Source organism: Urocitellus parryii, chromosome 16, assembly GCF_045843805.1.
Source record: "Urocitellus parryii isolate mUroPar1 chromosome 16, mUroPar1.hap1, whole genome shotgun sequence".
Taxonomy (NCBI): domain Eukaryota; kingdom Metazoa; phylum Chordata; class Mammalia; order Rodentia; family Sciuridae; genus Urocitellus; species Urocitellus parryii.
Window position 1 is genome coordinate 2,851,227 of NC_135546.1, and position 27,843 is coordinate 2,879,069.

A 27,843-nucleotide genomic window follows, 5' to 3' on the forward strand; every position below is an offset into this window, starting at 1 on the left:
CGGTGAGTCCATGAGCAAATCCTCACGGAGGGCTCCAGGCCGTCGTTTTGAAAGTGCAGAGAAGAATTTGTACTTATTTATTGATCTGTGCTATAACATAGAAGAACCTTTACCCTCCCCTTAAACTGTTGAAATGTGGGCTCTTTGCTCATGAGGCCTCAGTGTCCACAGAAGCCTCGTTCCAGGACCCCCCACACACACCCCAAAGCCACAACTCCCTGATTCCACATGGCGTATGGTATTTGTGCAGAACCTTCCCCCCAAGGGCCTCCAGATACTTTAAACCATCTCTAGATCACTAACACCTCATCCAAAGTAAATGCTAAGTAAAAAGTTGAGATACTATATTGTGTAGGGAATGATGAAAAGAAACAATGTCTGCACATGTTCAGAAGAGACAAAACTGTCTTCCTGAATATTCTAGATGCAGGGTGGGTTGACTCTGCTGATGAGGAGACCCCAGGCGACTGAGAGCCCATGGTAATTCTGCTGCTCCTGGCACACTCCTCTGATCCTACCGTTTCTGAACCTCCTTGGAACACACAGAACTACACTCTTGTCCTGAATCCCACCACGCACACCTGCTTCTGAGAGGTCCCAGGGTCCGGCGCAGTGATCGACATTTTACATCCTACAATGGTTCATGGGCAAAGTCCAACACGACGCATCTTCCTCATTCCCTTTTATAATTTTTCAGGAGACACTCTTCATCCTTTGTATCTCTCCTCTTACTGGCCACTCACGTGTTCTCTCTCTTGTTTGCATTGTTAACTTGAAACACACACTCCCCTCTTTTAGACCCCAAGACCCAATGCTTTAAATCAAATGTCAAAGAAGCAATGCAAAGTCAACTCTTCATTTACTCCCACTCTCTAAATAACGTGTCTGAGTTCCAAATATAGCTTATCTTTTTCACAGACTCCTTCTCAACTGGCTCTTCTCATATAAAGTGATAGCCACACCTCAAAAACACAGCACCAAGGCTCTCCCTATACTGACTTGCAGACAATAAAACTGCCAGGTGGTACCAAAGAGATAAATAAATAAAAATCAAAAAAAAAAAAAAGACACCCATCATTACATGGAGTGTTGTTAAGAAATAGCTGTTTTATTTAACAGCTATTCATTTTTATTGAATAAACATTTCCTAGTATGCATTCTGTTAATTGACCTGACAGCATATGCTGTATATGGAGAAACTTCTAAACATTATGCTCTATGTAATATGCTTATCTGAAAAAGCTCTCACTTGCAGCAATATGGAAATAAAATTCTGCTTTCTAAAATTCAAGACTTTTAAAATGCATTAATCCACACGGTTTATGAAATTGCTCTGGACATTTTAAAACCCTTTCTTAAAGGAACAAAAAAAAAAAACTTTGGTAATGGGTAATAGTATTTGTTGTGGAGCCTCCTAATGGAGCAAGGCATTTCTAGTACAGAACTTCCACAGACACAGAGATGGGCGTAATAGGAAGTCAAAGGCGGACGTGGCTGTGGAGAAAGCACCGCTCGATGGCTAGAGGAGGATCTTCTGAAACTCTCTCAAATTATGTGACTGGAAAACTACTCTTGTAATAGCTTCGTGGCCCAGATAGAAATAGAGCGGAAACAGCCCAGAGTCCTGGGTTCGGTGTTGGAGGAGGGCAGTCCGCTCCGACTGGGGCAGCAGCTGCGTGGCTGATGGCTACTGAGGGAGGGCTGTGTCTCCCCCAGCAGAACCCGCAGCTCCACTTCCAGGGGGCACAGTCGAGCTCGAGAACCAGCCTGCATGGCGGGGCCGGAGCTCGGGGCCTCAGCCGCCATCCATCTCCCAATAATCGCTGCCCTTGTGGGACAGTGGCCCAAGGTTGCCAGATACTCTATTTTTCAAGAGGAAAAGGAAAAGCCTGGGATTCCTCCCATTTCTCTATGTTGTCAACTAGCTGGCTGGATTTTTTTTTTTAAACAAATTCGGTTTGGAGCCCCGTTGAGAATCCACTCCTCCATAGTGAATCTCTGTCAGAGCTATCCTCTCTGCAAAGGGAATTTGCTCTCATTGGAAATCACCTTTGGTGACAGTAAGCAAACATGGCCAGGTTGGCATTTATTTATTTTCAGCGCTCCCTATCGTCAATAACATGGGTGGGACTGGAAAATCCCCAGACACCGAGTGCTAACCTGGGCCTAATTAACTCATTTCTACAGCAGGCCCTTTCAGCCAGAGCTGTGTGTCCCGTGGACGCCTGGCGCATTGCACAGTTCTAATTCTCTTCCACTGTCCTGCATTAATCAAAGCCGTAACCCCTGTTGTCTCTGTACGACGGCATCAGAATGTGCCCCTGGCGGGGAGCGGGGAAAGTCAACAGGAATTAAGTTTCAGTGCAACTGTTTACCCAACTGTGGCCCGCAGTTATTGAAATTTTATCCGTGGTTTTGTGTGACTACCTCAGTAATGAATTCAGCATGGCTGTGATGTTCTCACTGCTGCTGTCCTCACTTCAAGTCAAAACCTGCGACCCCAACGCGACAGACACCACCCACATCCCTGGGACTGTCACAATCCTCTGCACTCTGACTGACGGCTGCAGTCCTGGGAAGCACTCCCCCCACCCCCGGGGGCTCTCCTCGAGCGGGCCTCAGACTCCCTTTCCACCAAAAACCTGTGCAGAGCCTTCCCACAAACCCGGGTGAGCCAGGCGGACATCAGGGTTTTTGCTCTGCAAGGCCTGCTGGCCACGAGAGGTAGGGTTCCAGCCACCATGACAGCCCCAACTGCTTTCTTCTTCCCCGAACACACTAATTAATGGCAAACAGAAATATAACTGCCACGGAATATTTTAAAAGAGGTACAAAGTCCAATCGAGATGAATTTCTTGAACTCCCTATCAAAACCCCTAACCAATTTTCAAAAGTGGCTCCCACCGTGGCAGAGGGAAGGCGGGCGAATCTAGCCTTGCCAGGGATCATTTTCCAAGAAGCTGCGGCTAGACTGCCCAGCTCAGACTGTTTTCTGTGTGTGAATGTGTTTTCATGGTACGCTGTAGGTGTCAAGCTTTTGGCAGGCTGACGAATGTCACACCCTGCATAAAAACCCCAAAGAAGTTAATCTCCCAGTTATTTAATTAATGTAAAGGTGTATACTGTTCATTGGGTCAACAGCCCTTCTTCAACAGCTCCATAATAAAACAGTCATATTATAATGTACCAGTAAAAACAAAGAGTCCATTTTCAGCCCAATCTTAATAAGGACTTAGGAAAAAAAACTCTAAAAAGCACCATCTACTTATCCTCCACATGGCCATAACTAGCTGAGAACATCATATAAACGTGCATGGGCACAGATACCCTTCTACTACTGCTGGATGTTGCTGACCATCTCGTAGGCTACAATTTGCCCACTTGCATTCACTTAAACCTGCCAAATGAATACAGCACCAACACTGGAGAGTCCAGCTGACGTGAAGCCCGAGGCTCAGGTGCAAAGCCTGGGGGCGGCCTGTCAAGAGGGGGAGCCCCTCACAGGAAGCCTGTTGACTGACACAGGACTCATCTCAAGTTCCCTGTCTTTTGTTGTCTTTTCCCAATGGGTTGCACCGACTCCCACCAGTCCCTCCACCTTGGAATGAGGTCACCATCAACTGGCTCCTTATATTTTAAAATAAAATAACTCTTAGGTACGGGAACATGGAACCCACCCCGGAGGCTGCCAAAGCTTATCCTAAGAGCTGCCCTTTGCCCCTCTGATACAGGTTCCAAGACAACGGTTAAAGAGAAGGTCTGCCTGTCTCTTCCACCACTCTCCAACAATCTCTTTCCTTTCCAGGGAGGCCCCAAGACATGTCATTGTCTCCCCATCTCCCGCAGCTGATCGCCAGTGGCATCGGAACCAAGAAGCAAACCAGCCAAGGGAGGGCCGTCTCTAATTATTAGCAGAAGGAACAGGACTTCCCGACCAAGTCCAGCAGAAGTTGGGAAGCCACGGCCAGTCCTCAAGGAAGTGCTATCACTGTTGGAATTGACGTCAGCCCTTTACCAAGGTGACCCAGGTCTTGGTCACATTTCAGCTATGACTCTCAAGTATCGCTTCATGCCTGCAGAGACCCAGCAGGAAGGGCTGTGTCTGAGCTGTGGTGCATTTTTTTTTGGGGGGGGACACCAAGAGGACATAAGATAAAACAGCAATAGGAACTAGCCATATTCCTCCTGCCCTGAGCACACAAGGAAACCGTGTACACACCCCAGGGCCCTAAATTCCTAGGGGCAGCAGGAAGCCCTTCCCACGGTGACTCCTATGTCATGGGCAACTCTGCCCCTTGTTTAGCCAGGGCTTTGGTTTCCTATGTATTTCTAATGACTTCTCCACGTACTCTTTTTCCTTGTCTCCCTGAATCTTCTCTTTTATTTCTCACTCAGACCTTCTCTTTAACCGTTGTCTCTTCCTTCATAAAGCTGAAGCCTAATTCTTAAAAAGTTATTGTGACTAAGTTTCTTTATCCTTTAACTAATGCACAGGGAACCCACTTCTCCAAAGGTCCTTCATTCAAAGCACCTACAGGTCAGGGTGATAGGTTGGAGGCTAAGAGGGAGGGGCCCAAGGTCCACTCAACCTGAAGTCCCCACAAGACTCCCCAGAAGGGGACTTTCAAGATGTCAACTCCCTGGCGGGGTGAAGATCAGCCACTGGAGCCTGCCACCAGGACCCCTGGAGTGCAGGGGCTGGCGGGAGGCTGCTTACACACATGCATAGACAGGTGAGCACAACACATGGGGCGTGGTGACGTGTGCAGAGGCCTGGGGACCACAGCACCGCCGCCCTCACCCGCCAGTACCTGCTGCTGCTGGACGTGGGCCAGGTCGGCTGCCCCAAGCTCGGTGGCCGGCGCCTCCCCGTTGGACCGTCCCTCCCGGAGCCCGCCGCACTCTAGCAGGTGGTTGCCGCCGCTGGACCCATTCTGGATGGCTGAGCCGTTACTTTTTGTCTCAGTCCCAGATTCTTGCATCATGACTCAAAAACCTGATAGAAGGATTTTGAAAAGGGGGGAAAAAGAAGAAAAAAAGAGAGAGAGAGAGAGAAGCAGCTGTTAAAACAGTTGTTGTACAAAGAAAAAGGCCCTGCTTTATGTTTGCCAAACTCTGTAAACAGTTGTCATTTTCTTTCACTCAGTTTATCCCTCATTAGTGGACTGGTCCTCAGAGCTTAGGAGGTTGTGACTATCAGTCTTAATTCGAGTTTCAACACTGTCCCAAACAACTTTTTATACTGACAAAAAGTAAGTATAATTCAGTTTTCAATTTCTAATTGTATCTAGATGTTTTCCTCAAAAACCTTGTTGTCCTAGAGTGTAATGAGCTATAACCCTCCCCCTTAATGTGGGCAGGGGCTGTGGTGTCCTGTCCTTCCCACCACGGACCAGGACACCCACCCAGGAGGCCCCGTGAGTGGATCTGGGCTACGGAACCTCACAAACACCAAAGCATGTTAAGGATCCCCACTCCTCGCAGGCACTCGCGTACGAGCCACTTCCAAACTGGCCATTCCAGCAGGATGGGCCGGTTCTAGGGACAGGGGACTGTTTCCTCCTTTCAGATCTGAGGAGATGTGGAGAATCCGGATCTCGTAGGTTCCTTCATTCCTGATACTCTCCAGGCACAGACCAAGTTAGCTCTCGGAACCATAAAGGCAGGCAAGGTGACCACAGACAGATCATACCTGCCAGGCCCTACCCACTATAGTGACTGACGGAGGTTCTCGAATTTAGCCCTGTTGACCACCTCAGCCCCACTCTGCAGGTGAGGGCCCTGAGGCCTCCAGAGGCAATTGGTGCAACTGTGTTTCACAGCTCTGGACGGGGAGGTGGGGACCCTCACCAGCTTGAGGCCGCAGCTCTTAGCAAGGCCTGTTTTCTTAAGGCCGAGGTGGGGTGGCAGGACAATGGAAATGGCAGGGTCACACTCCACCTCCAGAGGGCAGGACTTGGGAAGGAAAAGAACTATCACTGAGGGAAGTCCACTGGTCAGATATCAAAGCTGAGAAACGCCCAAATAACAAAGACTTTCATGTGAAATACCAACTCGAGATAAGAGGAAGGCAAACTTTTATCACACATTTCTGCAGCCACAGAAGGACATAGGTCCAGCCAGGGCTACTCATTTCTCCCCTCTATGTGAAATAAGTGACAACAAGGAAATTAAAACTTGCTGGACATGGTTAGAGGAGGTTGTCCCTTTCTTAAAAACTGGTTTAAGTCTGTTTTCTACAGATCTGCATCAAATCCAAATGGAAGAATAAGAAGAAAATCACAAATTTATTTCCTTTCAGGGGGAAAGTTTGAATCAACTTGAAGACAGACTTTACAAACCCCAAAGACACATTTTTTTTAGGTTAATCCAATTCTGAAGTGGATTAAGAATGGCATTTTTCATTAACAGGTGGGACACTCACTCAGAGACAACAGCTGATTCTCTCCTCCCTTGGGACCAGCCTTCCCAGGACCAAGAGCCTCTTTAGAGAGTGCATTCCTGTCCCTGCTGCCCAGGGCGTCTCTCCAAACACCACCGCCAGTGTAGGCCCTCCAGAGATAAGAGGCAGGCAGGGGTATATCACGGCACAGTGGGGTCCTGCTCATCTCCAAAAGAGGAACCAACTTTGAAACTAGACACAATGTTTCAGTTTCTCTTCACAAACCACCCATCTATCTGTAAAGAAACTAGGGAAGGTGCCACCTTGCTGGGGGCACTTAGAGAAAAGTTGTCTAGAATCCTTGGCAAGGAAACCTATGGAAATGTTCCTAAATAAAACTGCTGTTTCCCCCCACCTTCTGGACCATCTACCCATACCAGGAATGGACCCCCCCAAAGATACAACGTTGCCTTTCCATCAACTCTGTGCTTTCCTTGGGCTCCCGGATCTTCCGTCTGGGGGACAGAGATGTTGGAAGACCCTGCCTTCAAGCACTGACCACAGGGTGTTGGACATGACCCCTGCCAGCTTTTGTCTCCACCCTGTTGGTGGGGCCGCAACAATCTCCAGCACACAGTTTGATGGGAAGGTTCTGTTTTCGCTCCACGCCATTCCAGAGACTGCCAAGTCCTCTGGTAAAGTCGAGCAGGCACACAGCCAAGCAGCTTGGCTTCTGATTCAGGCTTGTGAGAGCGCAGGCTTGGGGACCAAAATTGCAGAAAGGATTATTTTGGTCTACGGATGTCCTTAATTAGTCAAGTGCCAGCAGTAGTATGTAGGTTGGAAGATTTAAAATTTCCCATAATCTCCCAAACCAATCAGGAGAAAACAGATTTTTGAAAAGCTCACTTGAAAAGCGAGGAGCCTTCATGTCTCAGAACATCTCTGGACGTCTGGGCCACCAATAGTTCTATCGAAGGTCCCATGACGCTGATCAGGCATTCTAATTACAGCACATTTCACAGGCTGCAGAACCCTCTGATGTCCTTCTCAACCTCCTGACAAGTCTACAGGAGGGAGTTAATGCCAGCAAGTGTCACCATCCCCATTTTACAGATAAGAAAACTAAAGCTCAACTGATTGAGGGAGAGCTGTAGCCACAATATTCTCCATTTCAGACTTGAACTTGTCCCTTCAATAAATGATGGCAATGTTCCAGTTGGCAAAGTCCTTTTGCAAAGTGGTGAATGACTAAATCAGCAAAAAGAAAACTAAGGAAATTCTAGAAAGGACATCAACCAGGGCAGCAGGTAGGCAGAGAAAAGCATTTGAATACTAGGATTCTGGTCGAGTGTGGGGACAGGAGCCGCGTCCCCTCCTCGACCTTGGGGTGCCGTGCCCTCTCTTCTTGCTGGAAGCTTGTCCCAGGCCCCAGTGGGCTGTACCTGCACTTCCCTCGGGGTCACCCCGTCACCAGGAAAGCGCCCGGGTGCATGACAAACCCACAGAACCACTGAACAGACACCCCAAGTGCCTGCCTCCAGGGCTCAGCCGGTTGAAGGGCAATGCCACGTCACACCCTCTAGCGAGTCCTTCCTCCAGGAACAAGCCAGCCTGCCTCTGCCCTGCCTGATGGCTCTCGGACACACAGGCTGCTCTGCCTCACATGATCCACTCGGCCCAGCCCACAGGGGCTGACGCTGCAGGAACACAGGTCTCCCAAAGCCCAGGGAGCCAAAATGGCCCACTTCACATCTTGCTTGGAAACCGCACAGCTACCGCTTTCAAAAGGCCGATTTCTGTGTGGAGGGACATGTAGAAAAGTAAGGGTCGAGTGGGGCGTGTTTATTTACCGACATTGGCAACAGAGCTGCTACTCTGGAAGATCCATGATGTCCAGGCCAAGGTATTTATAGTAAATTAAAGCAGAGTTTTATTATTATGATTATTTCCTTGGTTACAGTGTTGATGCTGAGAATTTAGGGAAAATAAAACCTTGTTATCATGCTTGAGAAAGATTTTAAGCTAACAAAAAAGTTCAGTCTTGATTCCAGGGCAGTTAATTAAGGTTGACCAAGTCAGGCAGAAGTAAATTAACTTGGCTGATCAATTATTTATATGAAGCAGAATAAATGCCCTGAAAGAACTTGGTCGGCTCGTGGAAGGATGTGTAAATCAAACTAAACATAGTTTTGTAAAAAATGCTTCTACTTCTACAGGGAGGAGAGCAGAGCAGCCCATGCTGACGTCACTTTTAGGAAAACAGGAGTGACTCCATGGACTGCCTCCCCTGACCCCAAAGGGAAAACCCTGCTTCTCCCAGGTAAAGAGGAAGGACAACCGCCGGCCAGGGCGGAGACCAGGAGGCCACAGGAGGAAGGGAACGGGGCGCCTATGTGAATTTTCATTATGTGAGAAATATCAAAACTGTAGCTGCTCCTGGGCCGTCAGCTGACTCTGCGATCTGCGGCTGGAGAGGCACTCGGGTGGGCGTCAGGTCGGCTTCGGTTCTAGGAGGAGGACTTTCAAATTACTCATGGGGCACCGGGACTCAAAATCCTACATCATCTTTTCAGGCAAAAAAAGAGAGACGAGCCTGCCCATATTAAGATACAAAGCCTGTATTTACTTCTGGGTCTGGTCAAGTGAAAGACTGGATCCCTTGAAATGGCCTCAGGGTTTGTGTGGCCACTCCTGACAGACAAAGGACTTTGGAGGGCAAGTTCCCACTCCCCCAGTGTCTGGGGGGCTGGCCTGGGATCCTAAGCCAGCCCCAGAGCCCTGCTCAGAGGGTGTCACTCCCACTCCAATCAGAGCGGAAGCCCAGGGGAAGCATCCTGGAGGAGGACGCGGCGTCAAAGTGGGCTGTACTCCGCTGCGGACACGCACGTGGTTGTCAATCATTCTTCTCCTCCTGGCCATGCTCCTGGAGCAGGCACAGTGAGGACAGGTAGGATTGGTGGAGGAGATGGGAGCAGAGACCCTGTCCACAAGGAGGGCTGTCCCTAAATTCACGGAGACCCGTGGGAGGAAGAGGCAGATGACAAAAGCAGCAAGTCACAGGGCCCCTGCGCTGTCGCGGAGATCACGTCTACAGATGGTGGCGGTTCCCTTCACACAGGGCACTATCTGCTGCCCTACTGCTGCTGATCCATCCCACAGAAAGACCACCCCAGAGCCACACGCAAGAGGACAAACCCGGTGCTGCTGGTGTCGCGGAGACGACGTCTTCCAACACTCAAGTTTCATAATTATAACAGAAAGGCGTAAATTTTCTAATGCATGGCAGTTCAAAAAGTAATCAAGGGAATGAGCCGGAGGGCTATTTTAATGTATGCAAAGCTAGTGACCCTCGGTAAATGGGAGGTTAGCCACAATGAATGCAAAGTAATGCACACACCCCAAGTCCTGCTCTAGTGAGGGACGGCTAAAATTAACACCCAATTAATTTCCGAATTGACAAACAAATGAAACCCATAAATCTACTTTCTCATTAATTTTCTTGTGGTATAATTTAAAGCAGTAATATGAGGGCAAAAACTGAGTATTATCCATCATAAACATCAAAAAGATAGCACTGTAACACCATAAATTATGCATATTACCTGTTGTTAAAAATGATTTATGTATTATCAACTTTCCCGTGCACTGTGGATGTCTAGCTCTATCTGCTAAAATCCGGGATTGCATTTACCACGAGGGAAGGACATACTCAGGAGCAGTGGAACTGTCAAAGGCCAAAAACAAAACAAAACAAAACAAAACAAACAAACAAACAAAAAACCAAAAAACCCAAGTGTGGCTACCTAGTCATACAAGAGACCAGGGAAAAACTGGAACCTCCCCAGGTCTCTGGTGAGTGGAGTTTGAGAGCTTGGAAGCCAGGGGAAGAGACAGAGTCCCTAAGCCGGGCACCTAGGAAGCTCAGCCTGTGTGTCCTGAGGGTAAGCTCATCTCCCCTCTTTTGCAACATGAGAAATGCAGTGCCTGATGCAGGAAAGGGGCAGGCACAAGAGGGTACTAGAGGGGTCCCACAGCCAGTGGGGGGCATCTCAGCACACCACAGGACTCGGGAAACCCAGGAAGCTCAGGAAAGCCATGTCTAGAGGTAGAATCTGGTGGGCTCACCTGTCTATATTTATACTTCCAAGGGGGTGGGAGAAAAAAACTAGTTTCTGGTTATTGCTTCAATCAGAAACATTGATCTGTTAAATAGAAGAGGAGACACTCTAATTAAAAGTCTAATCCACCCTTCCACCTCCATTTGTTTAAAAAAAAAGTAAACCAGGCACGGTGGCACATGCCTGCAATCCCAGTGGCTTGGGAGGCTGAGGCAGGAGGATCATGAGTTCAATGCCAGCCTCAGTAACTTAGCAAGGCTCTAAGCAACGCAGCGAGAACCTGTCTCTAAATAAACACAAAAAAGGTCTGAGGATGTGATGTAAGTACCCTTGGGTTCAATCCCCAGTACAGGGGAGTGGGAAGGGCATTAAAAAATTCTTTCTCTGAAGCTTTCCTTTCGGGTACACCTTGGCCCCAACAAGAGGTCAGCACATAATTGCTGCATTGTTGACTCAGTGGATGAAGAATGCAGGTCCAATCTCTTGATCCAATGTGATCAAGGGCTGTACTAGCCACCAACTTTATATTCCTTCATTTAAGACAGCGCTTCCTGTAATTCCTTGGAATGAGCCACTGTGGGGCTGTTCTGGAACTCAGGCCGTTGAATCACAGTCAGTCTTAATAGGAACAGGATCATCCCAGCGGTTGAAAATTTCAGATAACCAAGGAAAGAAGAAATCCCACCCAACCCATAGTGTGGAGCGTTTGGCACATAGCTGGATGGTTCGGGGGGGCTGGAACAGGAGGGGACAGGATCCTGAATTTCCCTAGTAATTCACCACGCAGACTAGGGTTGGCAGAATCGGGCAGTGAGCGGCAAAACAATACTCCCAATGAAAGCCATGGCTTCCCTTCTCCACATGCCACCCGGCGCACAAAGAGGAAGCATCACCACTCCAAGGAGGAGGAATTCTGAGTCCCAGGGCATGGCCGCCATGTCCAGGGCAGTGGGCAATGCCTCCCGCTCAGACCACCTTGAGCCCTCTCCAGACCCTGAGCTTTGCAATTAAGGAAGAGCCTCTGGGAAACGGCAAGTGTGTGATTCAGTTTTAGATACTGACTGGCCCTGCTGCCTTCCCTCCTGTAGGCAAGAGTCCACATGCTGTGGTCCCAGCCGCCGGGGGGGCACAGCACGGCAGGGAGGAAGGACACAGAGTGCATGCCCACTTGCCCCTGTCAATCCAGACCTGTTGACAGATCCAACAGCCAAGCAGGAGCCTTGCCAGCCCGGCCGGGCTAGGTGCCCTGCCACAGGGAGGCCTCGGAAGGTCACATGCAAGGCCGGGTACTCAGGGAACGTCACTGAACCACACCTTCACCCAACAGAGCAGATGTCGAGTCTCAGAAGTAACGAAGCCCCCACCCCAACCGGAGTCATCTGGAGGCTCCAACAGCTGAACCCGCCCCAAGAGCCCCGTGGAGTCCAGCGCCCACCTGCCAGCCAGCCAGCCAGCCAGACTCTGCTCTCCATTTTCTTACTTTATTCAGTCTCCTGTCCACAGGGCCACACTCAGAACAGGGATTAAGGGGCACTGGGACCAGGGCACACTTCACAGATTTCAGCTCCGCACCAGCCCCACACTGCTCTAGCGGCCAGAGTGAGCACTGTGTTCAGGCTTTGGGGTGACTTGGTGGGTGCTGGCCACCAGGCGCCTGTTGCAAAAAGGACAATGGATTTGATTTAATCTTCCCAAAGCGCCAACATGCATGTATGTATTGCCCACCCCCAGAAAGGGGTCTCCTTGAGTGGCAGGCCATCTCCCAAAGGAAAGAGCACCCTTGACTCCAAAGGCCAGCAGCCCAGCCCCACCCCCAGCCTCGACACTTGGTGATTTAGAGCAAGTGCCCGGGAGGCCACGCCGGGCACTGAAACCCGGCAAACTCAGAAACAGCAACAAATCACAATCTAAAAACAAAACCAGAGATGATGTGAGCTTTCCCTGCTGTTTGCACAACATGAGGAAGGACAGGCTAACGTTCAAGTCTTATCTACGGAGGCCCCCGCGTCCAGGGTACAAGAAGCACACACGCCAGCCGGACAAGGGGACGCACTGCTTCCCCTGCTCAGTTAGGAACGGCACCGACTGACTTCAGAGTCACAAGTTAGAGTAAAACCACTGCAGACGTGATGACCAGAAACAGGCATCGACCGCCCTGCCCCCAGCCGGACGTCTCCACCCCCTCCCAGAAGACCTGCCAAGAACACACCCACGTCGCCCTGTCCTTCTAAACTTGACAGAGGACAGTCCTCAAGGAGGGTCAGACCTGGCCCCATGCGACAACACACAAGACATACACAACACACAACCCCAGAAGCAACACATAAGAGGTACAATGATAAAAACCCAAAGCACAAAAGTATATGACACAAAACTGAAGACATGGTACACAACACCACAAAACCCAAGACAACACACAAGACACACAACACAAAATCCAAAACACAAAACTTACACAGAGCTCAAGGCATAAGACATACACAAAAACGTGAGGTCCAAGAAAACACCACAAAACCCATGGCAACAAAAGAATAACCCAACACAAAACCCAAGAGAACTCACGAGACACATACCACAAACCCAAACCTCAGCTACACCACACAACACTCAACCCCCCAAAACCCAGCGCACACACAAGACGTGCAGAACACAGAACTCAAGAAACAAGACCCACAACACCACAAAACCCAAGACAACACATCAATGTACAGCACAAGAGCCAAGACACAGGGGCTGGGGCGCAGAGGTGGAGCACTTGCCTGGCATGTGAGAGGCACCGGGTTCAATGCTCAGCACTGCATTTAAACCAATAAATAAATAAAGGTCCATCAAAAACTCATAGATTAAAAAGGAAAAAAAGAGTCAAGATCCAAGACGTACCCAGGGAGCCCACGCCGGGCACTGAAACCCGGCAAACTAAGAAACAGCAACAAATCACAATCCAAAAGCAAAACAAGGATACTGTGAGCTGAGCTTTCTCTGCTGTTGGCACAACATGACAAAATCCAAGACAACACCCAAGCCCACACAACTGAACCCAACACAAAAGCTGTGCAGCACACAGAACTCAAAAAAACAAGAGACCCAATATCACAAAACCCAAGACACAGGACAGGATGACCCCAAACCCAAGACCACACAGAGGACACCCACAACACCACACAACCCAGACGGTACCTGCGGAAGGCGCTTGCCTGGTTCATAGTATTAGGGTCTTTCTTCCCACACCTTCTCAGCCCTTGTGTGTCCCACAAAGAATTCTCTCCCATCTGATGCTGTATCACCGAGCTAGTGGCCTTTCAGGAGAGCAAACAACTGCATAGATATCGTTACACTAAGGAAATCTCTTAGAAAAACCAAACAACTTGCTAATCTCCCCAGCCCCTACATCCAAGCAAAAGATAAGAAAAGCAAACCTAAGTAGGTTCAGCCACATTCCAGGGACAAGTTCCCCTTTTTCTTTCTTTATCAAAATTCTAGCATTTAAGTTGTGTGTGTGTGTGTGTGTGTGTGTGTGTGTGTGTGTGTTTTGAACAGACCTTACAGGATAAACTGCTGCTAGCACTCGCAAACAAAGCAGTATTTGCTTAATGAGGACTGCTGTCATGGGTACAGTAAACAAGGGGCCCAGCATTTGTGTTTATGAACAAACACATCATCTTACAAGAACAATTTAACATTAACCAGGTGGAATAATCAACAGATTTCATAGGTGACACCAGGGGCAGGACGAACGTAAACAGAACTGGGAAGGAGAAAGGGGCCCTCTCTCTTGGCTCGCCCAGCATCAAGGTCGGGGTAAATGCATTACAGAGTAAACAGCTGGGAAGAGGCAAGATAAACAAACAGCCATTCTTCTGACATTTAGCAAGGCAGGGAGGTTGCGAGTTACACACATCAGCTGCTGACCACCGTGAAATCCAACCAGTTGGAGACTGAGCCTGGAGCTAGCACAATGCCATGTTGGCTGAGAAACACCCGTTCTTGTTACCAGCCTCCCAGCTCCCACCCCAGACCACAGGGCAAACCCAGGGAGATTCAGTTAACTCCTTAGGGGTGGCATGACTTCGAAATTCAACAGACATGTGGCCCCCTATGAGGTGCACGGAACTCACAGGACACCCTCTGATCTCCGGGCTTGCAGATAGAAATAAAGCACGCACACGATGGAACACTACGAAAGGTTGGGTTGGGAAACAGCTTTAAGAAACTGTAACACTGTCATGCTTGCGTAACTCTGCATTCATTTCCTGGGCTCCTGGTCTTTTATCAATGAAATATTCGGGTCAAACAGTATTATCAAGAAGGGAAACCCTGGTGCTTCTTTCTCCTGTACATTCAGCTCCTGCTGCAAGATGTCTGTGAAAGCTCTCTGGGCCCCGAGGCGAGCGGATCCGTAGCACTCTCCCTCACTCTGCAAAGATCAAACTGTGTCAGGGTATGATTTGGTGCTTAGAAAAGATGATATAAACAATCAGTCGAGGCTAGATAGCCACTTGGGACTTCATTTTGTCAGCTTAGCGTCAAAGAAACCATAGCTCTTTCAAAGCCCAGAGTAAGTTCCCTGGGTCCACTAGCAGAAAGGGTGAGAAGAAATGTTTCACATTTAGAAACTGCTTCCCACACCCTCTCCTACCTAAAGCAGCTTACTGTATATTATGAGAAGGTCTCCACACCCTAATCAGAGATACTCAGAGATACAATGTGTAAGCAAAGCATTAGTCTGAACCTATTTTATAGATACTTTATTAAAGTATTTCATTTTGATACATGTCAGTAACATTCCTCCATTACTTAAATTCTAATAAGCAAATCATGTTGGAAAAAGAGTTTGGTATCTGGGTGCAGGGGCGCATGCCTGCAATCCCAGCGGCTCAGGCTCTGGAGGCTGAGTCAGGAGGATGGAGAGTTCAAAGCCAGCTTCAGCAACAGTGAGGTGCTTAGCAATTTAGGGAGACCCTGTCACCCCAATTTAAAAAATACAAAATGGGGCTGGGGATATGGCTCAGTGGTTGAGGGCTCCTAAGTTCAATCCCCAGTACCAAAAAAAAAAAGTTAGGTAATGTACATCATTATTTTTAAAAAATTCTGCATTATTTCAGTGCAAAGTCCAACAGAATGCTGTCTGCTGCATTTTCCAGACAAAATTTGAAAGTGAGAGAATAGAGTTTTTAAAAGATGGTATACTTCAGAGGGCTCTGGCAATGACGTTATTAACATTACGAGGTTTGAGTTTTCATCTCTGTCTAAAAAATGGTAACAAAAATGTCGCTGGCTTCCCAGCCCGCCCTGACTCGGCCCTCCTCCGCTCCACCCTGAGCTGCCAGATCACGGGAGGCCTCCACACTGCTGGGAACAAGACTGGCACAGGGCATGTGGTGCCCTGAGAGCAGGGACTTCCTCGGCCTCCAGGACCAGTGACCCCCTACAGACACAGGCAAAGGACGTGCGGAACTCTCCTGGGCAGGAGAAGCCCTCTGGTGCCCGCTGTTCCAGTGCCCTAGAGGACGAGAACAGACCTGCTCAACCACGAGCTGATGCAAGCCCAGCCACGGGAACCCTAACAGAGGCTCTCCCTCAAAGTCCCAGAGTAGAGAATGTCCTTGAATTCCACGCTGGTCCCTAGCGCGTGCAGTCAGGATGACAGAGGCCCTCAGAGCCCCGCTGACGTCCCGGAGACCCCTCAAAAGGCAGAGGAGTGGAGAATTGAAACAGAGGCCACCCGATTCCCCAGTGCCCTTTCCTAAAGATGCTGTCCCACTCCTCTCCTGTCCTCCTGGGTGTGCCCGAGATTCCTTGGGCCTGGGTCAGGAAAGGCACCGCGAGTGGGGCCCACAGTTCCAAGTGGTGACGTTCAGAGCTGTGCACACTCCCCTGTATGGAGGCCGAACCCAGAGCCGCTGTTCTTCCACGAGGCACAGGGTCGCTGTCCACAAGGGGCTCCACCAAACCCTCGGCACAGACCTGCTGTCCTCTCTGCCGCTGGGGCTGTGGGGAGCTCGTCGGGAGGCACCTCTCGTTCTTCTTTCAAACACCTGGTTTCTTATTTTGTTTCCTACGGGTCCCAAATGTTTAAAAAGCCGATTTATTGATTTTTGAAAAAGAATATGTTGCTGGGTGCAATGATGCACCCTTGTGATCCCAGCAACTCGGAGGCTGAGACTGGAGGATTATAAGTTCAAGACCAGCCTCAGCAACCTAGCGAGGTCCTGCCTCAAAGTAAAATTTAAAAAAAAAAAAAAAAAGGGGCTGGGGATGAAATTCAGTGGGAAAGGTCCCCTGGGTTCAAAAAAAAAAAAAAAAAGATGGTGGTGGGGAATATATTAAGAGGTAACATATTAATATGCTATTCAGTCACTTTGTTTCAAAATCGTCACCAGGAAGGTCTGACATGACTCAAGATTAGTTCTTTTCACAACTTTTCTTGGAGACGAAAGTGTCTTACGAGTTTTGAGATTCGGAGAGCAGTCTGTTATCTGAGTGGACACCTAAGCCAGGTCCCAGAGCCCAACGTTCACCTCTAACTTCTATCTTCACGAGTTTGGCCATTTTCACCTCCACGTACCCTAATAGTGTTTGAAGACATGATTCACATGTGTTAAGCAAACCCATTTCTCCTCAGAGGAGGCTGAGAATCGCTTCTTCAGGGGAGAGCCCGGCGCAGCCCTCTGTGGGAGACAAAGCGTCTAGGATCCGCAAGGCCAAAGCCCACAGGGTTACCGCAGTCAACCCAGATCCTGCGGCCCCGGAGGCTGTGGGGGGAGCCATGTCCTTCCTTTGTTAAGTAATGAGCTTACAACTGGTAGAGACAGATTAAAGATACTACCACCAAATTGAGACTTCTCCTTGGCTTTATCAGAAGGATTAAAACAGATTTGAAAATGGAATTGCTTCAATATCAAACCACAATAGTGAGAGTTGGCGAATCACTTAGGAGACGCCCAAATTTCTCTCCAACCCGCCCATGGGGACAGGGGCTGCATCCCGAAATCTCAGACTCTGTCTTCTTAACAATGCAATGAACTAAGCACTTATTGAGGGCCTACTGCATACACATACACGGCTAGAGAAACAACAGCCAACAGGGCAGATCCTCTACTCTTGCCTCCCAACCAGAGGGCTCCTGGGCCAGGGAGTCAGGCGAGCCCACAGCTGCGGCAAAGACCCGGTTCCTGGGCTGGCCTCACTTGAGCAACCTCGGCAGGGCTGCCTCCCCACAGAGAAGTGCAGAGTGTCCTTACCAAGCAACTAGTATGGATAACACCCAACCACACAGCACTCACACACTTTACTGGTCAAAAAGACGGATGCTTTTATTAGTCCACCCCCTTTGTAATGGAGTGCCACCCGTGACCCAGCATTAGCCTCATCCCTGCCATTAATCACACTTCTAAGAGCTCATTTTGCCTTAAAATCTTAAGAAATTGCTATAATTTAAAGACATGGTGTCTACATAATGGGAAATGCTTCACAGATTGTATCATTTCATAAAACACAGTATCTTTTTTTTTTTTTATGGGCACAATGACCATGATGCTAACAGATTACAAAACAGGAATGATTTTTTATAAATATATAAAAGCGAGGTGAAACGTCAGTGTCGTCTGGATCTGTGGCTTCCCCCGTCCGCACACTCCAATCCCCAGCTTTTGGAAGACCATTAATCCAAAGGCCTGGGAACAGAGTTCACGCAGATGGGAAGCGAGATGGCGACACCGCACCCCAACAGGTGAAAGATAAAAACAAGACAGACACGCCAACGTACAAAAGACAGAAAGACAGGAAAACAACAGTGAACTGGAAGGACATTCCCTCCGAGGTCGCCTCCTCATCCATCACCTCTCATTCCCGCGCCTGGCCTGTCCCCGAGGTGAGGACTGAGGCGGTCTTCCATAAGGGACATGAGCACAGATGACAGGCGTCTGCCAATTTACGTTCAGTGCCTTTCCATAATACAAGGCCGTCCCTCACCCAGAGGTCCTCATCACATTAAGCCACCCTTTGTGACCGCAAGCCCTCTCCATAAGGCACAGCGTCTGGAAGGGGTCTTCGACATGCAGCGCTAAAGTACACCTCTGTAAAGGGCCTTCCGAGCCTCACCCCCACCAGGAGAGGCCCAGCACACGTGCACACTCAGATCCGACACACGCAAGAAGGGGCACCGCGTTCCCAGATGAAAGCCAGGTGGGCTCGGATTAGGCAGGGGGTGAAGACGTGTGTGGTGGGAGGCTGGGAGGAACTGTCACCCCTCCTGGAGGTCGAGGACCTGGACAGCAAGTCCAAGAGCCGCAGGCAAGCCCTGAGCCAGGGAGGGGACATGGAAGGATGGGGCTGTCCTTTCGCAAGCTGCCTTCAGCTCCCTTCACCCAGAGGAATCCCAGAGCTGGACCTGCCCACGGCGACGGGACGGGCGTGCGAGTGGGGTCCCAGATGGCAGGGCCTCTTCTCACCCCGGTGGTCGTCCCTGGCCACGGATGGCAACAGAGGCCAGGTGGCCCCATCCCACGTGTGACCCTGGACTCCCAGGGGGTGTGCTCACCATCCAGACTCTGGGAACCTTCTGAAAGGGTAAGGCTGCTCTCTGCAGCCCACAGTGAACAGAGGTGGGGAAATGACAGAACTCCGCAGATGTGACCCCTGCAGTACGAGTTCAGTAACCCTGGCCTCTGAAACAGGGGGTCACCGTCTTTAGGCTTAACTTCCCTCCCCTGGGCAGGGGTGGTGGAGGGCCCAGCAGCAGCCTGTGCACCTGCCTCAGGCCCCGCCAATGATCGGAGCTGGTGACAATCCGCTGAGGGACTCTGCCACGCATCCATCTATCGTCCTCAGCACACCAACCCAGGTACAAGGGCTGTGTTCCGGCCGGATTTCCAGAGAGTTTCACACACACCACCAACAGACACGGAAGTTGCCCCTTCATGTCACAACTGCGGGATTGGCCGAGGACACAAAGCCTGGCTTTGGAGGCAGCGGGAAGGGCCATCACCCGGAGCTCACCAAAACGCTGGCTCTGGTTCCAAAGCCCACTCCATCTCCATCTCCTCATCTAGGCAACCCTACCACTCTGCCCCGAGGTCCCCCTCCCTCTAAGCAGCATTTATTTTGTACCTCACATGGGGCCTGCACAAAGGGTTGGGGTAACAATGGGGAAAAATCAATATAGACCCATAAACCGGGAGGCAACTGTCTAATGGGGAAGATGGACATTAATCAAGGAGCCACATCCATAAGTGGAGATTAGAACTGGTGCACAGGGCTCGGAGAGCACACCAAGATGATATATGTAAAGTGCCGAGCATGTAGTAGGTGCTCAATAAATCACGGTGGTTATTGCTAGCCCATAAAACCCAGCCCTTTGGGAGACCACCGAGAGCGTCTCAAGTGCCCAACGCTCCTCCCATCGTAAAACGAACCTGAAGTAGGACCATGTTCTAAGGTAATTTTTAAAAAAATGCTCATCCTGTTGTCTCCTGGATTGTGGAGAACGCGGCATCAATACAGCTGACCCTTCTCCCAATGACGGCATAGAGAACAATGGTAACTTTCTGGGTTATTGCTAAGAACTGGCTCTTGTGTACCAAGTTGTAGTGGAAGGGGAAACGAAGGGCAGGGCAGAGGGTGACACTAGGAACAGCCATGTTCAAAGCCGCCTTTTGAGTATCATTCTAAAGCCTTGAAACCTAAAGCAGATCTTTAACTGGCTTTTCGGTGGCGTTTCTCTTTGGTACACGAAGCCGGCTCAAGTCCGGAGAGCACATGCCAATAACTGCAGATGGATTAGCACCCTGTGCCTCCCGCCGTAGATATACGCGGTTAATTATCACTGTCCCCGGAAGGTGGACTGACTAAACGGAATCGGTGCCATGAGCAAGCCCTGTCACCACAGCTCCCATCGCAGGAGCGGAGGTGGCTTCAGCTGTCCGCACCAACAGGAAGCCCTGGGGGCTCGGCACACCACCCCTCAGCACTAGGCCTGCCCTGGACTCCTCGCCTGCGGATTCAGGAGTGTTCAGTATTTCAAACATGATGCAATTGGTGCCCGTGTTTCACAAGGCTTTGTTCCTTTGCCAAAAAGGTGGCTTCCTTCCAACAGGTAGGGATCTGGGATGGGAGACTCCTGACCTTCCTTTTATCCAAATGGCCAGATCAGCAAGTAGAAGACCAGGACAGGTCATCTGGAACAGCAGGGGCCCTGGGGGCAGCAGGGCTCAGGTGAGGACCTTGAAATCTGCACACTCTGAAGCCAGGGAGACCAGCCATCGCCTCCCACACCGGGAACCCCCTGCGATCCACAAGTGGATCCACTGTTCATTGGAACAAACGGAGCCAAGAGCAGCGTCATAAACACAAACAGGGATGCTGTCCGCTCTTTCTGCCTGGAGTGAGACCCATCTTTGGTATGATTTCCTTGGGGTTCAACTATTTAAAATGTGAAATGTGAGAAGAAGATGCCCTGAGGGTCACAGAAGACCTCAGGAACAGCATCTGCCCACCACCTTGTGCCTCCACAGAGTGACCACACCTGTGGCAATGCCCCCCCAAAAATCACTGACTCAGGACAGTTTGGGTTGTCACCATGGGGGAGGGGGCTGCACCTGTAGCTTTGCGTGGGAATAGGCCATACACTCCCCACGACACAGGCGGCCTGGTCTGAGCGTCAACAAGACCACAGATGAGGAGCGCATTCTACAGGAATTTGTTCTGCTTTTATTATAGGATCAAAGCAACGAGTCCTGTTTCTTGTTCAATAATATATTTATGATGTGCCTTAAAACTTTAATGACTTGGGATCTTTGCTTGTATTTCTACTTCATAAATACTATTGAATGAACTCTGACGATGCGTCTGGTTAAGCAAGATCGGGAGGTGACCAGACACCTGCATGGAGCATGGCACTGCCCAGCGTCCACAGGGCAAGTTCCAGGACCCTGCCTGCCCTGTGAGAGGGGGGTATTTGCACAGCCCCTGCACATGTCCTCCTGGCCCTGGAAACCATCTCGCCGTGACTGCAAACACCTAACATGAGGCAAAAATGCTGTGAAACGGTCACACTGCACTGTTCAGGGAGTGACCGCGGGAAGGAGCCAGGAGGGTCCGAGTGGCTGCACTTCTCCCCTCTGAGTTCTTCTGATTGGTGGTTGGTTGAGCCCAATGCAAGTGACCAGGCGTGGAGCCCAGTGAGCAGGGCTGGGGCGAGGGCAGCTCTGGAGGAAGGGATGTCTGCACAGTCACCAGGATGGGGCCACAAAGAGATTAACACACAAATAAGGAAGGCTCCGCCCGGCCTGGGGGAGGCAGGGAGGATGGGAGAAGAGCAGGGGTCCCCGCCCACCTGCTCTGCTCTCAGTGATGGCTCCTCTTCCCACGGGGACCTGCAAACGCTCCCTCGCTCCATCAGGTGGGCATGCCAACCTAAACCTCAACTTCTGGGGGTCAGTTGCCCCCTCGTCCCTCCCTCTCCCTCGGGTCACTGCCAGCAGAGGGTGAGAACTCCCCGCCCACGGGGCCCTGCCCACTCAAGCTGCTTCTGCCTCCCCTCCCCTCCAAAAATAGACCCTAATCCATTGCTCTTGAGCCTGCAGGTGCTGAAACCAAGTGCATTTCAACCTGCACCTTCTGGACCTTGACAGCATGACACTGTCATCCCCTGGTTCAGGCAAAGGGAGCCTCTCTCCTCTGGGCCCCAGCCCCTCCTTCTTGCTGTGGGTTCCCCACCCACCCCACCCGGTGGCCCTGGATGGCTTTTCTGTTGTTGTTGTTGGTACCAGGGATTAAAGTCAGGGGCACTGAACCACTGAACCACCTCCTCCCCAGCCCTATTTTGATTTTATTTAGAGACAGGGTCTCACTGAGTTGTTAGCACCTTGCCATTACTGAGGCTGGCTTTGAACTCATGGTCCTCCTGCCTCACCCTCCCGAGCCTCTGGGGCTACAGGTGTGCACCACCGTGCCCGGCCCTGACTGCCTTTTGATGAAGCACCCTGTTCTCTGCTCATACTCAAGTGCTCCCTTTCACTTAGCACCTGACCCCCAGAGCAGGGCGGGTGCAGCTTTTCGATGCAAGGCTGGAGAGGAGTTTTTACTCTGTAGTGCACTGGCCTCTGTCCCAGCTACCCAGCTCTGTGGCCGTGGAGCACGTGGGCATAAACAGGTAAATAGACAGGGGCTGTGGCCCCCAAAACATTTTATACAAATCAGGGGCAGCTGGACTTGGCCAACAGGGCTGCAGCTTGCTGACCTCTGCTGTAAGCCACCTCCCGAGAAGACTTTGGCCTCCCCTGGCTTCAGCCCACCCTGGTGAGCCCCGAGTCACTTCTACCCACCAGAAGCTCTCCCCAGCCTGCAGAATCTTGTTCCTACAATCCTTTGGAAAGTTATACTTTTGGATGTCCTCAAAGAACCTTAAACTTTTCTCATATTCAAATGACTTGTTCTCTACCTCTCTACATCCCAGCCAGTCCCCAAAACTGGGATTTCAGGGGCGGGGCCACACAGCACATCAGGGGCTCTCTGGTGGTCTTCCTTCACTTCCCATTGACCCACTCTTCCCGTTCACAGGAAGACTACAGAAAGGATTCAATACCTTCATGTCCCAGGAAGTCCTGAGGGTCTGCTCCCGCACCCCTAGCCTCGCAGCCAGCTCCCACTACTGAACCCTGACGGGAACTGTCACCACTCCTCGGCTGACCACACCACGCAAGATCTGATGGCTCCCTATGTCCCCGAGGGCACAGTCCCAAACCTCTAGGCCTGCTCTCTCCAAAACGGAAGGGCCTTAAAATGCAGCTAAGGAGACCAAACAGCTGAATGTGTATAACACATTCAATTTTAATGTAAATTAGTTGAAATTAAGTTTAAAAACTGACAACTGAGTTACTGGAATACTTTTAAGTAAGCATGGACTCATGTTCATTTATGTTTTCGACAGTAGGTTTTATGAAATCTAAAAACAGGTCAAATATTTCAATGAAATTTTAATGTCTGAATTAAGATTTATCAAAGACTTCGTATGAAAGAAAATAAGTCTTTTATTTTGCACATTTTTATTATATTTATTATACTTTATGTGTTAACATAATGCTATTTTGGATAAGTTGGATGAAATGATAAAATTTATACTTGATTCAATTTACTTTTTCTAATGTGTACTAGAGAATTTAAAGTTCCACAAGTGCGTCTCCCTTTCTTTCTACGCAGAGCACAGCCAGGAGCGTTCCCTCCCCGCTTCCCCTCCCCATCTGCGACACAGCCACACTCAACAGCCCTGCCTGCCCTGCTGCCCTGGTGCCTCTGCACACTCTTCCCTTCTTCTCCGGCCTCTGCCATGCACCATCAAGGAGCCCATGTTTACTGAATGCCTCACAACTCAGCTCCAGCTCAGAGGTATTCACCGCTCCACCTCCCTCTGGAAAAGGCCTTGTCCCTGGAGTCACAGGAAGTTCTACAACAAACACCAGCACAGCAATCACACTGTATTTCAATATTCTGAATGTTTATCTGTAAGGCAGGGGGCGTGTCTTGCATCTAAGAGGGTACCAGGATGTTTGATAAATAGCATAACTGTCAGATAAGAGACGGATAAGTAGATAGATGGACAGATGGGCGGAGAAGAGGATGGCGGTATGGATGGATAGATGGATAGGTGGATGGATGAATAGATAGGTAGATGGATGGACAGACTGATAGGTGGATAGATGGGTAGAGGAACAGGTGGATGAATGGATGGACAGGTGGATGGGTAGATGGATGAATGGATGGTTGGGTGGATGGACAGACTAATGGGTAGAAGGATAGGTGGATGAATGGGTGGGTGGGTGGATGGACAGGGGGATGGATGAATAGATGGTTGGGTGAATGGATAGAATGATGGGAGGATAGGTGGGTAGAAAGATGGTAGATGGGTGAATGAATGGATGGATGGATAGGTACATGGATGAATGGATAGGTGGATGGATGGGTGGAGATATGGTTACAGGTAGAATCAAACACCTGGCAACTGTGTAATTATGGGAAGGGAGCAGCATCCATGATTTCCAGCCCTACTGAAGGAGATGATAATGATTCTCTTGTGATGACAACCAAGGAGTGGAAGAGACTGCTCTCAGGAGACAAGCAGAGGGGAAAACAGAAGCCGGTAAGGAGTCATCAGCATGGAGGTGCGTCTGAACGGGACTCGGGGGTGAATGGGGGGGCAGGCCTTGGAACCGCCAGTCAGTCAGGCCTTGGAACCGCCAGTCAGTCAGGCCTTGGAACCACCAGTCAGTCAGGCCTTGGAACTCAGTCCCTGAGGGTCAAGTCCTGGCGCCCTCTACCTCTCCACTGCCTTGGAGCCACCATCACCCTGCCCTCCCGGGCTCAGGAATACGCACACACAGGCACACACGCCTGTAAGAAGCCACCGTCCCCTGTAATGGAAGCACAGCCTCCTGGACAGTGATGGAGAAATCGGAAGGGACTGTGCGGGGGAGGGGGTCCGAGGAGCCGATCATGAGGCGGTTGTGCAAAGGCAGAGGTGGCCTCCACCAAATCCCACCGTGGCCTCTGCCTGGACTCCCTTCCCACTGACCCCGTGGGCAGCACTGTCAACACAGCGCGGGGACGGAACACCACCAGGCGGACTGGGGGGCTTGTCACCTGACGCCAAAGCCCACTCTGAAACCTGCCCCACAGGTCCCTGGAGCCCACCTCCGCGGGCCTGCAGCCTCCCTCTGGAACCCACCTCCCACTGGGTCCTGCGTGAGGGCCTCACTCCACGCTCCCACCGCGGGGGGCCATACAGCGCACTCCCACCCACTCCCCCAGCGTCCCAGACAGGAAGTCCACAAGCTGCTTCTCAGCACCACCAGCGGCCCCACCAATGTCCACCACATTGGACACCCAGAAACCCCACATGGACACTCTTTGCTCAAAGCCACTGATCTGAGAAGAGTCACGGGCACCACTCCCGGGCGCCCAGACTGCATCTGAGCATCTCAGACTTGGGGAGCGTCAGAACCATCCCCTTCCCCCCTTCCCGGTCACGACAACCCAGCCCTCACTCTCTCCCCCCTGAGATCCTGGAAGAGTCTTCTGCTATGGCCGTAAGTGTCACTCACGACAAAGAAACCAGAGCGGATCTTAGGAAGTCCCTCTCCTGCTCCCAGACCCCCCGCAGGTCCCTGTTCCCAGAGTGGGTCTTGGCTCCTCTGCTCAGAGTCACCCTGCTTCCTCCTGCACTCACCCAGTGTCCTACCTAGATGTCCACTGTCCTCTCCCTCAGAGGCCTCTTTTCTCTTCCTGTGATCAATAAACCTCCAGGAATGTTCTCAACCCCAGATCCAATGTTAGCCCGAGAAAGGAGACATTGGATCCGAGTGCTGCACATGTACTGTTTCTGTGTTGGCTGGACATCAGGTAGCCCTCAGCGTGAGACGGCGCCATGACTCCCTGGGCCAGCAACACCAGGCATGGCTACGTGGACAGAACTGGACGGTGAGGAGGCACCCAGCCGAAGGGTGATGGGTGGTCGGTGGAAGGAAGGAAGGGAGGGAGGGGGGAAGAGAGAGGGGGACGGAGGGGTTCCCTTCAAGCACTGGGAGGGTATGGCTTCCAGGCATGGAGAATCAAGAGATAAAGACACTGTCTGGAACATAGCAGCTAAAATTCCTTCCCACTCACATGCTAAGGTGATCAAAGAGGAAGAATTTTAACAAGTCACACCATCTTTATAGAAAAAGAACTGAATCAGTCCTGAGACCCACGGAAGGCACAGCAGAGGGTCGTGGTCAACTTCTAGGTGGGTCCACATGGGAACGAGAGGGACGTAACCCAGACTCCTGGCACCATCGAGCCAGGGGGCTTGCCAAGCTGAGTGTGTGGGCGAGGCCAGCTGAGCAGGCGCTGGCAATCCTCATGGTCTCAGAGGAACAGTGGATATGGAGGGGTTGAGGCTCAGCAGTGAAGAGGGAAGGGATGAGGGGGAGGGAGACGGGCTCCATTGCAAAGGCCAGTCAGGAGCTCCGTGCTGGGCGAGGAGGAACGTCAACCCGGGTATGAAGTCCCATCAAGACCAGTGCGAGGAAGGGGTAGGGGTGGGAGACCTGATCCAACCTCCACTTCACTCAAAGAAGTGTCTTGGGGACACAGGCAGCCAGGGAAAGGACCCAGGGCGAGCCCAGTGACTCAGGGTGGTGCTCAGAGCACATCCCTGAGTGACAGAATCAGGGATGTAGGAAACAGCACCGTCCGCTCATCCCAAGGTCCCACGAGAGTGGCCGGCATCATCAAGTGCATCAGAAAACCACCACAGGTCCACCGGACACCCTTGGACTGTGTGCTCCGTTTTTATGGTTTTTGAGAGGAGCTCTCCCTGTGCTGCCCCAGAGGCTCTCGAACCCTAGGCTCGAGAAGTCCTCCGGCCTCAGCCTCCTGAGCAGCGGGGCCTCCAGGAGCATCATCTTGCCCAGGTAAACTCCTTGTTTTGGCAACATGATGCCTGACATACTGTAGCATGAAAATACTGGCGATATATTCAAGAGAATCACAAATATCCAATTACAATGGTACCCAAATATGCCAGCATTTGGCACATAACAGTAAGTGTTTGCTGAACGAATACATGAGTGAATGATAGGAAGATGTTCAGCAGGTCTGAGCCAAAATGCTTAAGACCTGAAGGGTTTTGGACTTCAGATTAATTTTTTTCCAGACTTTAAAACGTTTGCAAATACATGATTCGTATCTAGGGATCGAGACCCAAGCTTACACACAAAATTCATCTACGACTCACACACCACCACACACACAGCCTGAAGTTAATCTCGCACACTATTTTTAGTGCATCTGTGGGGTTTTGTTGGGGGGGGTACTGGGGAATTGAACCCAGGAGCATCCTATCACTGAGCTGCATCCCCAGTCCCAATTTAGGAAGCTGCTGAGGGCCTTTCTAAGTGACCCAGGTGCCAACATGGGCTCCACCTGCCTCCGCCTCCCACGTCACAGGGATGGCAGGTGTGGGGCACAGTGCCCATCACAGGAGGTCAGGTGTGGAACTTTCCACTTGAGGGGTCGTGTCAACGCTCCATGCGTTTCACACGCTGCAGCAGTTCTGACTTCAGCTTTGGCCTAGGGATGCTCTACCTGTATATGACCCCAGCAATGCACATCAGCCACCCTTCAGGATCACCACTGGGGGGACAACTGAGCAAGCCTCAGGGAAGGAAGGGGTGTGGCCTCCTGACCCTCACTGGACAGCAGGTAGGCAGAGGACACAAGGCCACCAGGTGTGAAGGGCAGAGACACCTGGGATCCCACTGTCACCTGACCCCCTTGGGCTGGCTGCAGGACACCCAGCTGCCAGTC

At 50.7% G+C, this 27,843-nt stretch overlaps 1 protein-coding gene across 5 annotated transcripts in view; it reads right to left on the minus strand.

Annotated features, from left to right (window-relative positions):
- Foxp1 (forkhead box P1) overlaps window positions 1-27,843 on the minus strand; it is a 518,767-nt gene that overhangs the window by 196,376 nt on the left and 294,548 nt on the right. For all 5 annotated transcript variants that reach the window (XM_077793425.1, XM_077793427.1, XM_026392656.2 and 2 more), the window contains one exon: window positions 4,812-4,996. In XM_077793425.1, the coding sequence (XP_077649551.1) occupies window positions 4,812-4,985 (174 nt within the window). In that variant the 5' untranslated portion in view covers window positions 4,986-4,996. The remainder of the gene's footprint in view (window positions 1-4,811; window positions 4,997-27,843) is intronic.